This window comes from Thunnus maccoyii, chromosome 22 (genome assembly GCF_910596095.1).
Source record: "Thunnus maccoyii chromosome 22, fThuMac1.1, whole genome shotgun sequence".
NCBI classification, from domain to species: domain Eukaryota; kingdom Metazoa; phylum Chordata; class Actinopteri; order Scombriformes; family Scombridae; genus Thunnus; species Thunnus maccoyii.
The window spans coordinates 24933675-24946808 of NC_056554.1; the positions used below are offsets into that span (position 1 = coordinate 24933675).

At 38.7% G+C, this 13134-nt stretch overlaps 1 protein-coding gene across 1 annotated transcript; it reads left to right on the forward strand.

The window, feature by feature from the left end:
* The first annotated feature begins 7713 nt into the window (after positions 1-7713).
* On the forward strand, positions 7714-13134 carry LOC121889700 (dickkopf-related protein 2-like). Its single transcript, XM_042401867.1, has 5 exons — positions 7714-8830; positions 9270-9442; positions 9541-9697; positions 10385-10519; positions 11004-13134. Exons 2-5 carry the CDS (start codon positions 9275-9277, stop codon positions 11435-11437), a joined length of 894 nt encoding a protein of 297 aa, XP_042257801.1. The 5' UTR covers positions 7714-8830; positions 9270-9274; the 3' UTR covers positions 11438-13134.

The window sequence follows — 13134 nt, forward strand, 5'->3', positions numbered from 1 at the left end:
TGAGTAAATGTAATTAGTTTTGTTCTTAAAAGGTTACATTTACATTTCTCCCAGAAATTACTGCATCATGACCTCACCCCTCTGACTTGTCTGGAGGAGGAAATTACCAGAAATGTACATATTTAAAATGTCTCTGTTTCTGTTTGAGCGCCTCAAAGATGCTGCATTTCTACATGTGACCACAGGGTGGCAGTGTTGTCCACTTTAACTGGATCGTCTGTCTCTTACTGCTGCTGTAAGGTAGAAACTCACTCAATCGCCACCATCTGTTTTCTGCAGATAAACACACACAGTCGTGTTTTTATAACTTCAGAGGACATTACATTAACTTAAACTCATTTTCTGGAGACTTACATTAAACTTAAACCAAGTCTTCACAATAAAACTTAATGATTCAAGTTACAGGGACTTGATTTTCATCCCCAAAAGGAAGGTAAGTCCCCACAACATGAGTAGTACAATGAACTCTCTCTGTTCTTTATCATGTCAGTATAATGAATGAAACAGCCAGCAGCCTCGATACTCAACTCATCCCTCTGAGTGTGTGTGTGTGTGTGTGTGTGTGTGTGTGTGTGTGTGTGCTTTGTATGAGACTCAGTTTTATTGTTTTCAGCTCTGTCTGTACTGTTTTACTGTAAGGTTATGATATTTGTTTTCTTTTAATTATTCATTGATCTTTTTTCTTAAAAGATCATTCTGATATTTTTCTTCATGTTTGGATCCAAACCAACAATAAACTGATGTACTAACAAGTATTGTGTGTGTATCAAAGCCTGATATATCTTATTCCTCTGTTGTTGTCCAGAAATTATTAAAAACATGTCAGTGAGTCACACCGCTGCACTGGGTCACATGTTCCTTCATCATGAAGAGTTTGGTCATGTTAGTTTGTAAGACTAATAACAGCATCATGTTTTCAGTCTCTGGAGAGTAGTTCTGTGTAAGGCAGACGCCACTGAGCATGTGCAGGACCGCAGTTCTGTTTACAGCTTCACTAGCTGTTGTGCTACATATCACAACCTCTGGACTTTATACTGTTTTTGCTGTTGCAATTTAGCCGTATATGAACATAATTTCTAGGAGGCAGGGTTGTGTTTAACATGGACATCTGACATCACAACATGCATGATATGCCCCCTTTAACTTAAATTTTAAAGTAGCCATCTCGAATATCTCCATTTCGTTGTCTTTGGCGGCACCATATGGCGTTAAGTGGTAATTGCAGGTGTGGTTTTGGACCTCACAGTGTCTCTGATAGGGATGTGCAGAGAGCCCAATATTCATATTTTTATCCGCATTTCTTGAGGCAGCAAAATTATTTGTATTTGAATAAAAGTGGAAATAGGCGGATATTAAAGTGTTGAAATAAGTTTTCTTCAATAAACTCCTTTCCAAAGTAGGGTTCCCACAAGGGGTGTGCCCGAATATAAATACATTATTCAGCAAAGCACAAATAGTGGGTTTTATATGAATATTTGTTTCATACAAATATTTTAAAAATTGTTTGTTTTTGGGAAGAAAAAAAAACCCCATGTCAAATACCAGTTTGCAGGTCAGTGACATCGTTATCTCAGTATCTCTCCTCTGCTCCGCTGTTACGTCTATCAGGGGTAAGTCCCAAGGGACTCTCCATAACCTGTTGTTCCTCTTCTCCTTTAGTTAGGTTGTAAAAAATAGGCAATAAATGAAAAATGCAAAGCAAGAATCGCTTTTGAAGTTCTTCTACATGTTACACGCTGTGCTGTCTCTGTGTTATGGGTGTATAAATAGGTAGAGGTCTGTCTGCAATGAGGCGATGAGTAAAGTTTTAACTCAGTAGTCAGCGCAGTCGTCTATGATCTGGGAGACTCCAGTTTGAAACCTGGTGTGGGGACCTCCTTCATAAGGTAGTTTATTCATGAACACTTATTGTAACACTGTAATTTTCTAAAATTAAAAGCATAATAAAAAGAAAAACAGGATTTTTAAGCTTTCCACTTTTATTCGAATACAAATACAAATAATTTTGCTGCCTCAACAAATACAGATACAAGTACAGGACTGTCTGCACTTCCCTAGCTCCCACACCAGGTTTTGAACTCTGATCTCTCAGACCACAGCTGACTGCACTGACCACTCAGCCAAAGCTCAGCTCTGTGAAACACACACACCTGCAGCTATTTATACATCCATGATGCAGAGGAGAGAGACAGCGATGTAACCTCACTACGACTCCACCCCCCCCCCCCCCCCCCAGTCGCTGTGTGATGTCACGCTAGCACAAGCGAATCAAAGAGCGAGTCTGTTGCGTTAGCCCCGCCCACCCTCTCTGGTGGATCAACCGCTGAATGATGGAAAACACGTCACTCACTGCTCCGCTTGTGATTTGAATGCATGGCAGGAAAGTCACCACAGACACTGTTTACAATAATCATATTACTGCAAATGCTTAACAGACGTTTATTTAAATTAAAATCTTCTAGATTATAACTTTAACCCGAACCATGATCCCTCCAGACCTTAATCATGGTCACATTGTTGTCATGTAATAAAACATGTTTATTTTTCTTTTCTTTTTTGTCAGACTATTTTTGTTTTGTTTTGTTTTGTTTTTGCTTTTATTTGACAGATTAAATATGAGTAGAGAGAGAAGGTCCACAGCCGGAATCAAACCAGCATTGTTCTTAACCAGGACGCCCCAAACATGTTTATTTTCCTACAGTGATTAAAACGGTTTTGGACATTTCTACGACATATTTTGTCCTTTGATTTGGACGACTTGTTGCAAATATAAATGTCATTTGTAGGAGACGCGGTTATTTTTATTCTGTAAATCATTTTCATCCGGAAAGCACTTTGTTCTTATGCTTGAAAAGTACTGTATAAATAAAATTATTATTATTATTATTATTAAAGGTTCTGCTGCTTTACTTGAATTTGTTTAATTTTTTTTTAGTTTGGAGACTTTCTACTTTAAAGACTTATACTTATTTAGCACCTGGAGTTACTTTACTCATGTAATATCAGCATTGAAATGAACCTTATTACTGTCTTTTCTGTGTGTTTGTAGATTTTTTAACATCTTCTTTCCCCTGTTTAATGTTCTCACGTACATGATGTTCTTTAGTGATGCGATGAAGGGCTTTTTCCCCTTTCTTCCATTGAAGTTTAGAGCCTGAATATTTGGTTTCACTTTGGATAAACTGATATCACACACACACACACACACACACACACACAGCCGCAGGTGAGGAGGACATTATAGAAAATTAGTGTGTGTTAATATGATACTGGTGACATAATACAGTATATGTGTGTGCGTGTGTGTGTGTGTGGGTGTGTGTGTGTTGATCCAGCGCTGACTTCCTGTTCTATTCATTAACTTCTTTAATGTTGACATTTATCTGAAGGGAAATATGTGTCTATAAAGTGTATTTTGTATGAAATATTCTATATGATCCTATAATGACTGTTGTGTCTGTGTTTTTTTGTGTATTTCTGTTTGTGTGTGTGTGTGTGTGTGTGTGTGTGTGTGAGTGTGTGTGTGTGTTTATCTTATCTGTCATCGATGATTGTATCAGCTAAATTAAAACACACTAAACAGATGCGCAGGTGTCGTCATTTCATGTGTGTGGAAAGGTTAAATGTTACTGACAAAGGTTCTGTGTTTAATTGTCATCAAGATAGAGCGATATGTAAAAATGGTGTGTGTGTGTTTGTGTGTGTGTGTGTGTGTGTGTGTGTGTGTGTGTGTGTGTGTGTGTGTGTGTGTGTACTGATGTCATTTTCATGTGGAGTTAAGGAACAGAGTCCTCCAGAGAAACCCAAAGTCATTACATCACTTCCTGTCCAGCTTCTGTATCTGAACACAATCTCTCATTCAACATGAACCGTGTTCCTGGAGTTTACTTTCCATATTCTCAGACCGCTCGGCTCCACTAAAGCAGCCGCTGTCACACATTTAAACCATTTCAACAAAGTTAAACAACATTTTTGTTGTGTGCACAGAAAAAAACTACAACTCCCGTTAAAAGAACTACAAACATCGCAGCGCGGGTAATTAATTCCATAAAACTCCCCAACGCTTTCCTCTAAAGTCGCTGTTGATGTTTGTAGCTGTGTTAAGACGTCTATCTGTCCTGCTGAGGTCTAGGTCTTATGGGAAATGGAGTTCGTTAAAGGCTGCTAAAAACATAAATATTAAATAAACAACAGTATTAGATGTTTTTTTCAGAAAACTCCCATCCTTATCTAAACATATGAGGCGAGCCACATCATATACTGTTGAGAAAGGTTCTGTTCAAGGCTGGATTTTTACTTATTAGTAGATTTTGTTCCTTCTGGAACAGAACCATGAAGTTCTTGTTTGACTTCGGCTCTCTGTTGACAGGAGGGTTTTAATGTTTGTCCACCATTTTGGTCCAGAGTGAGATATCAACTATCAACTATTCTACGGTCATTATTGTTGCTCAGAGGATGAATTTTAATGCATTTAGTCTTCCTCTGATTTTTCTGCTAGCGTCTCCTAAATGAGTTGATCTGTGGATTCACCAGCAGAAGGTAAATGAAATTTCGATTCAATCTTTTAGTGAATTTGCACTACTGACCAATCACAAACTGTCATGAAAGCCGGGAAGACACTGTACACATGAAGCCTGACTAACTTTACATTCAAGCAAAATTTCTGTCAGATTGGCTGCTGTTTAACATTCAGTTTGAGGTCACAACACCTGATTAACTGATCATTAATCTGGTTGTTTGGACGATCAGCTGGACAGAACTTTTGCTCGACTGTTACGTTTATATTCTATTAAACTGCAACCACAATACAGCTCAGAAGGAATCGTAATGTCACCTGAACATTTTCTGTCAACATAATGAAGAAATGTAGTTACGTAACATATCTGGCAAGTCGAGAAAATAATGATACTGAACATATCAGTAAAATGTTCAATGACAACATGTATGTTTCTTTTCTTTTCCATCAAAATATCTGATCTTGCAGCACAACATGCGCCTGTTGCTACAGCTACAGATTTAGTAATCTGTTTTATGGTTATGTTTAGATGTGTTTATTAACATTTAAAGGTGCAGTTTGTAGAATTTAGTGGCATCTAACGGAACTGACTTGACAGAAATGGAATATAATATTCATAAGTGTGTTTTAATTAGTGTTTAATCACCTGAATATAAGAATCGTCGTGTTTTCGTTACCTTAGAATGAGCCCTTTATATCTACATGGGGAGCAGGTCCTCTTCCACAGACCCCACCATGTTGCATCATTTGGTTGCAATCTGCAACCTCACCATTAGATGGCACTAAATCCTACATGCTGGTCCTTTAAGTGAAACCACCACCTTCACCAAGGTGCTTTTGTTGTCTAAACCTGAGCACACACAGGACTCAGGATGTTAACTTCATTCTCTGCTGTCAACAACAGTTTCAGAGTATATAAACGTAATTCTTTCTAGGAGAAATGGTTTGAATATTACAGGCTGGCTGAACATAAACAAAGCGATGTCCCATCCAGATACTTCCAGCAGTTTCATTACATGCAGAGTTGTGATCAGTTTTATCTCAGTTTACTGGTTACTCAACCTGGATAAACTCCCATCCTCTCCACCAACATATAATACTTAAAGTGGAGGTTTAAGGTTTTTCTGGCAGATCTGAGCTCCTTTCTTCCTTTCTAGTTGACCTCAGCTTCAGGCCACTGTGGTGGAAAAGTCCTGCAATCAAGAAAACAGAACATAAAAGGAGAGGAAGTGGAAAGGTAGCTCGAGGTAAAATTAACAATCGGTAAACTGATCTGTGAATGAAGTGATTGTAATGTGTGTGTGTGTGTGTGCGTGTGTCAGACAGGCTATGTATTTTTCCGCTATGACTCTGAATTACCATTGAAGTGCACTGAAACGTTGGATTGGTGGAATATTCCTTTAAAATATAGTTGTTGTTTTTCTTTTGGTTGGAGTTTCACTCTAGTTTCACTTTATATGACTTTATCTTTGCATCCATTGGGATGGATTTGTGTCAAATAGTTCAACATTTTGGGAAATATTTGCTTTCTTTCTGAGACGTCTACATTTAGCCGGCTAAATTCTAAAACACTGTTTCTGTCCACATTAAAACACCAAAACAGGTAATTCTCCTCCTACTGGGCATGTGCAGAGGTAAACTAATGTTAACTATTTCCATTTCTGTGGCGGTTTCAGCAGAGAAAGGTGGTAGATAGCTACGTTTAACTCTAAGTAAGCTATCAAAGTAGAAAATAAAGAGAACAACACTTGCATGAAGTCATCCGCCATTGTTATTATTGTCGTTGTATTTCTTCTTCTTCCTCTTCTAATGAAACACTGTGCTACTGCCACCATCTGTTTTGTCAGTGATATGACAGCGTTTCTACAAAGCTCCGTTTTCACACAACAAACTTAAACACCAAGGCCGCATTTACACATTTACACACTCTGGAGGCCATTTTGGAAAAGCTCCATTTTCAGGGGAGAAAAACGTTGTTTTAATCTGTTTTAACCAAACGGTGAGAAAACGGTGCATTTACTGATTCAGCCAGTTTTATTGTGGACTTGGTCTGAGAGTGAGATGAGAAAATGTTGAATACAGAGCTGGAGTCATGATGTAGTTAGCTTAGCTTAGCATAAAGACTGGAAGTGGGGGGAAACAGCTAGCCTAGCCGTTTCCAAAGTTTAAGTTATGTGGTGGAACTATTTGGGTTTGGTGAGATACCATCATATCTGAATATCTGCCAATTTGCGCTACTGCCAGAGACACTGCGCAGAGGTACTGGGCGGATGGATACACTGTTGCTCGCCAAGTAGTATTTCCAACACCTAACTCCAGTTAAAAAGTCACAACTTGTTGTTTTTACATTTGTGTTTGTGTACAAATGAGATACAAGGTGTTAATTTGTGAACCCGGAAGGTGTTTTTTTAACTTTGGATATAGTCAGGCTAGCTGCTTCCCCTTGCTTTCAGTCTTCATGCTAAGCTAGGCTAACCACATCCTGTCTCCAATTCCATAGTTAGGACGCGTTCAGACCAAATCCAGTAATGTGTGTGTGTGGGGGGGGTGGGGGTAAAAATTTTACTGGGATAAAATTGTACCTAAATTTTACCCAGTCTGGGTTCATATAAAACCAACACACATTGGTTCTGTTATGTTGAGCCAGTGTTAAATACAACAATCTTTAGCTAAAAACTGTCACAAATGTCTTGTTTCTTGCACAAAACAATGCTCATATGACAAGTTATTAACAATCAATAACAAACTGTGAAATGTAAATTTAAAAAAAGTAGAGCAGATCATAACAAGCTTTAGTTTGGGTAAATAACCCAACTGTAAAATAAAAAATAAGACTAAAACTGGGTCAAAATCTTTAACCTCAAATTTGGTTTAATAAAATGCAGCAGCAAACAGAAAAGTCTTCAGCTGTGATTTAAAAGAACTGAGAGTTGAAGCAGACCTGCAGTTTTCTGGGATTTTGTTCAGATATGTGGAGCATGAAAACTGAACACTGCTTCTCCATGTTTAGTTTTGACTCTGGGGACAGAAAGCAGACCAGTCCCAGACTGAGAGGTCTGAATGGTTCATAACGTAGCAGCAACTGTATTTTGGCCCTAAAACCAGTCAGTGCTTTATAAACCAACAACAGTATTTTAAAATCAATTCAGGATTAACCCACACAGATTAGAACACACACTGCTGAGGTAAAAAAAACAAAAACACATGCAAAACACCATCCGCTAACACATACTGTACACAGCGGTCACAAGTCAATGTATAAGTGTGTACTTTCCATTTTACTTCATACCTCTACTCCATTACATTTATCTGACAGCAACAGTTACTGGTTAATTTACAGAACAGCATTTTACACAAAAAGCTCACAAAATATGATGTGCTTTGACAGAATAAACAAGTATGCAGTATAAATGCATCTGTAAAACTAATCAAGTACAGAGTAGACCTACTTTTGATACTTTACTGTCAATACTTTTGAATGCAGGACTTTTACACTCACTTGCAAGTTTATTAGTTACACATTGACTAAACTAATGCAGCCTAATACAACAACTTATTTAATTTGTTTTGTATTGTGTTATACTGGGAGATGATGCTAATGTTTATAAGGTAGAATTTACTACAGAGATGTTGTATTATACTACAATAAATATATCCAGGTGTAACTAATAAACTAGCAAGTGTGATTTATACACTGTTGTACTACTTTTTTACTCAAATATGTGAATACTTATCCCAATCAATACATAGTGGAGATTCCAGTGTATAAAGAATAATAAAAAACAAACTACACACATTGTTTAAGCTTGTTTTATGGGATATTTGTATAGAGTTGTTCTGTTTAAATAAAGATTACTTTGACTTGGCTGTAAACTGAGCTGTTGCGGTTAAAAAACGAAGCAGCACCCCCCCCACCTCTTTCTCTCTGTATCGATGGCTGCAGGTGAGGGGGCGCGCGGGTATCGATGTGTGCGCGGGAGGGGAGGGGGTTGGACCGGGTGCGCGCGTGGCAGTGGAAGCAGCCTATAAAGTGGATCAGGGTCCGCGTGCATCTCTCACCTGTCTTCATACCTGCAAGCCGGACGGGCTCGTGCAGCATCTTCCTCTGCTCACCTGAGACTCGGCGATTCTTTTTCTTTTTTTTTTTTTGGCTTTTGACTAAGGTTTTGGACACGAAAGAGAAAAAGAAACCAGAAATTGGGACTTTAACTCAACAGCAGCCACACGCAGGGATTTATCTGTGAACGTTGGTCTCTATTTTTGCGCGATTTTAACACATTTCAGGGGGAAAACACCTTGTTCTGCAGGCAACAGGTAAGAAGTTTTTCTTTATATTTCTCTAGTTTTCAAGGACAATAGACTTAAAGAATTTAATTCTAAAGTCACAGAACGGCAGTGAGATTACGTTTTCACCTCCCAGAACGTGTCCATGAAGGTTTTTTTTTAATTATTTGACCTTAAAGTTAACAAAACATCAGCTTCAGAAAAAAATGCCACAAAAAATAAACAGTCTATTATACAAAGATGCGATTTATTCTCTCAGAGACTTTGATAAAAAAAAGTTGGAATAACTAATTTCTAGTTTTCAGTAAATGTGACGTTAATTTAAGAATGTATTTCAGGAGAAAATGTTGATTTTTTTTTCTCCACAACCACATGAGAGTAAGAAAACAAGTTTCAGGTTACGAAAACGTGTTTTGTGGACTTCCGGGCGTGTTTTTGAGTATATTTAACGTGTGTTTTTTCCCAGCAGCAGTGATGACCAGTCAGTTGATGCTGATGGTGTGTCTCGCGCTCCTTCTGTTCGTGTTTTCCCGCTGCGGGGAGGCGCGTGTCAGACTCAACTCCATCAGAACGGTGATCCTGCGGGAGGGTCACGCGCTGCCAGTGAACAGGAGCGCGTGGGAGCCGAGCGTGGACCTGACGGTGAGCGCGTGTTTCTGATTGTTTGTTTTCTCTCCATTCTGTTATTTCTGTCTGTAAAATAACCGTGTGTGTGTGTGTGTTTGTGTGTGTGTTTGCAGCTCTATCAGTGCATGAGCGACTTGGAGTGCAGCGAGGGGAGCTACTGCCACGCCCCCACCAAAGGCCCCGCCCACTCCCGCTGCCAAACCTGTCGCAGGAGAAAGAGGCGTTGTCATAGGGACGGCATGTGTTGTCCCGGCAACCGCTGTAGCAACAGTAAGATTATCCTTTACATGCGATAAAACGTGTCTGAAAACTTTCACTAAAGTTCAAAATAAAAACAATAAAGTGCACTCATTGCTAACCAAGAGCGGGAAAAAAGTTCGCAAGGGGAGTGTATGGAAGCCCATTGTTGCCAGGAAAAAAAAAAAGATTAATTAAGGATGACAAAATTGAAAATACTCATTGGAAGTCAAGATATCCGAGATAAAAAGTCAATATTTTGAAATCAAATTGTGAGAGAGAATGTTTATGTTAAAATTATGACTTAGTGTTGCTTAAAAAGTCAGAACTTCGACTCGCTATTTCATCATTTTAACTTGATTGTGACCATGACTTTTTTTAATTGAAATCATGAGTTACTGACTGAATGTTTCTCATAATAATCTCGTAGCTGAATTAAAACTCCCACGTAGTATCTCACAGTTTTGATTTAAAAACAATTCTGACGTATCCGTTAATCTTTTCATAGTTTGATTTAGTGCTTTATAATCTTGACACAGTGCCTCATAATCTTAATGTAGTATCTCATAATTTTGAGGTAGTATTTCATAATCTTGGCATAATGTCTCCTAATCTTGATGTGATCGTGCACTTGTTAACACTTAAGAATAAAATAATGTCTCATTTAGTATTTTGTCTCAACTGTAAATTAATTCATTTATTCTTGCCTTTTTCCTTCAGATATCTGTGTTCCAGATGTGAATAGTTTTGTGTCTCAGAGGATCCCGGACACAGATGGAGAGACGAGTCCACTGTCGAAAAAAAAAGGATGGAGAAAGAGAGGGAAAATGGACATCAAAGGGCCTTCTGGTAAAGGTGAGTTTTCATCCTGGCCACAAACTTGATTTATGAGGGTTTTCTCTTGTCGTACTTGGTGCTCAGTGGAAAATGTTTGTTTTTTTCACTGGTTCTTAACAGAAAGATTGATGATTGATGATTTTATGTAGATTTTCTTTGAAAACTTGTGAACATGACGCATCTCAGCTGTGGCAAAAATATGCACTGAATCCCCCAGAGTTGTTGACAGAAAATGGATATTAATTAGCTGTCATACTCCATAATCATTTTTACACTCATCTAATCCTCCAATAGTATCTTCTTCACGTATTTATGACATCTTTGGCTTTTAGAGCCAGTTTTGTTGCTAAAAGAAACATTTGTAATATAATTATGACTAGGAACCTAACCCTAACCTCAAGAGCTTTTATTTAAAATGTTTACTTTGATTTAATTTGTTCCTCTTTATCTCAATGTCTTTTCATCGTGTTAACTGTTGTTGTGTCCGTCTCGGTGTTTCCAGGTCAGGTCGGGGATCCTTGTCTTCGCTCCTCCGACTGTTCGGACAGTTTGTGCTGCGCCCGTCACTTCTGGACTCGCATCTGCAAGCCGGTGTTGCGGGAGGGACAGGTTTGCACGCGACACCGCCGGAAGGGGAACCACGGCCTGGAGCTGTTCCAGCGCTGCCCCTGCGGTGACGGACTCAGCTGCCGCACGCTTCGGGAGCCCAATGCCCAGCCTTCATCACCATCATCATCATCATCATCATCATCATCATCGTCCTCTTCGTCATCATCGCTACTCGCAGCGGCGGCAAAGTCCAAGTTTGCGCCGTCGTCTCGCCACTCCTCCCCTCACACGTCACCGCTGTCTTCATCCTCCTCGCCTTCATCGTCATCAGCAAAGTCATCGTCAGACGTGGCAAAGACGAGACTTCATGTGTGTCAGAGAAACTGAGGACGGACGGAAAGAAAGAGACTGATGGAGAGAGGTTTGAAAGGAAGGAAAGACTCCCTCTCTTTGCCGATGACCGATCCCAGAGGGAATGAGAGGCAGCCTGAGAAAGAAGAGAAAGACAAATGGAGGGAGGGGTGAATAACCATACCTGTCTACACCTGTGAAGTCCTTGTAACCACTCCTCCTCCCTAAAACTGTCCCAGTATCTCAATGCTAATCAGCTTCCTGTCAAGCGGCATTCACACACAAACTCAGCGGGATGTGAAACTCTTTGTGGTTCAGATCTGGTTTCCTCCTCTGTGTCTAGACAGGCAGAAACCACTTTGAAATCTGGTTTGACGCCATTTTACACCGACAGGAAACGCTTCTAATATTGCAAACCTGATACAAGTCTGTTGTAATCGTCTACAGCGGGCTTTAACGATGTGCTGTTGTTTTTACTACAACACAGAAAATGTCTAACATACGTTTTTATTCTACAAACAAGGGGTGCAAGATAGTTTCACTAATTTCTAAATCAAATATCAAAACGGTTTCTAATTTCCCTTTAAGTGGCGTTAATCTACTTTGTATTCAGTCCATTTACCATCAACTGTCCGTTTCACTTGCACTGAAGTAAGTAGATTTATTTTGTCACGGTTACAAAGATATTTTACTCCATCAATCCATTCATGTACGACAAATAAAGAAAGCTCTGTAAAAAATAATTAGCACCTCAAGCCAAACAGTTATAGGCAAGAAAAAAAAATACAATCGCATTCCTGTTCCTTTGTAAGCTAGTCTCAGAATTTCTATGACAAAGTTTTATGTTAGCTTAAAACTGGAAGTTGATTTTTAGAAATCAAAAAACAGAGCTTAACTTTGACTTGTAGCTCTGTCTATTTTGGAAATCGGGAAAGACAAAAGGAAGGTGAAAACAGCTCTGATGGATGTTAAAAATGGTTTTAGCTTCAGTTTCACTGCAATGGACAAAGGTGATATTTAGCTTAGCCGCTACAAAGATGCTAAGAGTAGAAAAACTCACATTAGCCAAACACAGAAACCTCAAGGAGTCATTTAAACGAAATAAAACACTTACTAGGTGTATAATGTTTCATTAAACTCCTTAATTGACAACTGTGCAAAAAACAAACCCTGTATCTAAAACATTTGGCCATGTTTTTGTACTGCATTCAAACCAAAAAGTCGAAATTACAACTGGTGCATTTCCAGTCCAGAAAAAACATAATTTATTCAAAGTGTTTTCTTAATTTGATGAAAAAAAAAACAAAGAAAAACTGAGGATGAGAAACTTACCAAGTTGTGATTCTGACTTAAATTTCTCAAATTCTGACATGTCTGATACGCAGCATTAGAGGAAGATGATGGTGAGGAAGAGCAAACCAGGCTTCAATAGAAACTCATTAACATCCTTAAACTGTGAAATGTTGCCTTGTTTAAACCAAAACTGTCCCTTCTCTGAGGTTTGTCCGGATGTCTTGTTTGATTGCACTGTTGTTATTGTGATAGAGAGTTATTTTTCTATAAGTTGTTCCTGTATTTCGGATGAATGTTGGTATAATTATTTGCCTCTTTGTTATGGTTTATTTCCATCACTTTAAGAAGGAATCTTCTGTTTTTGTAATGTAAGACAGTCTGTCAACCAATCATCAATCTGTGTTTTTTATGATTAAAAGGATTTGTCATTTAAAAATGTA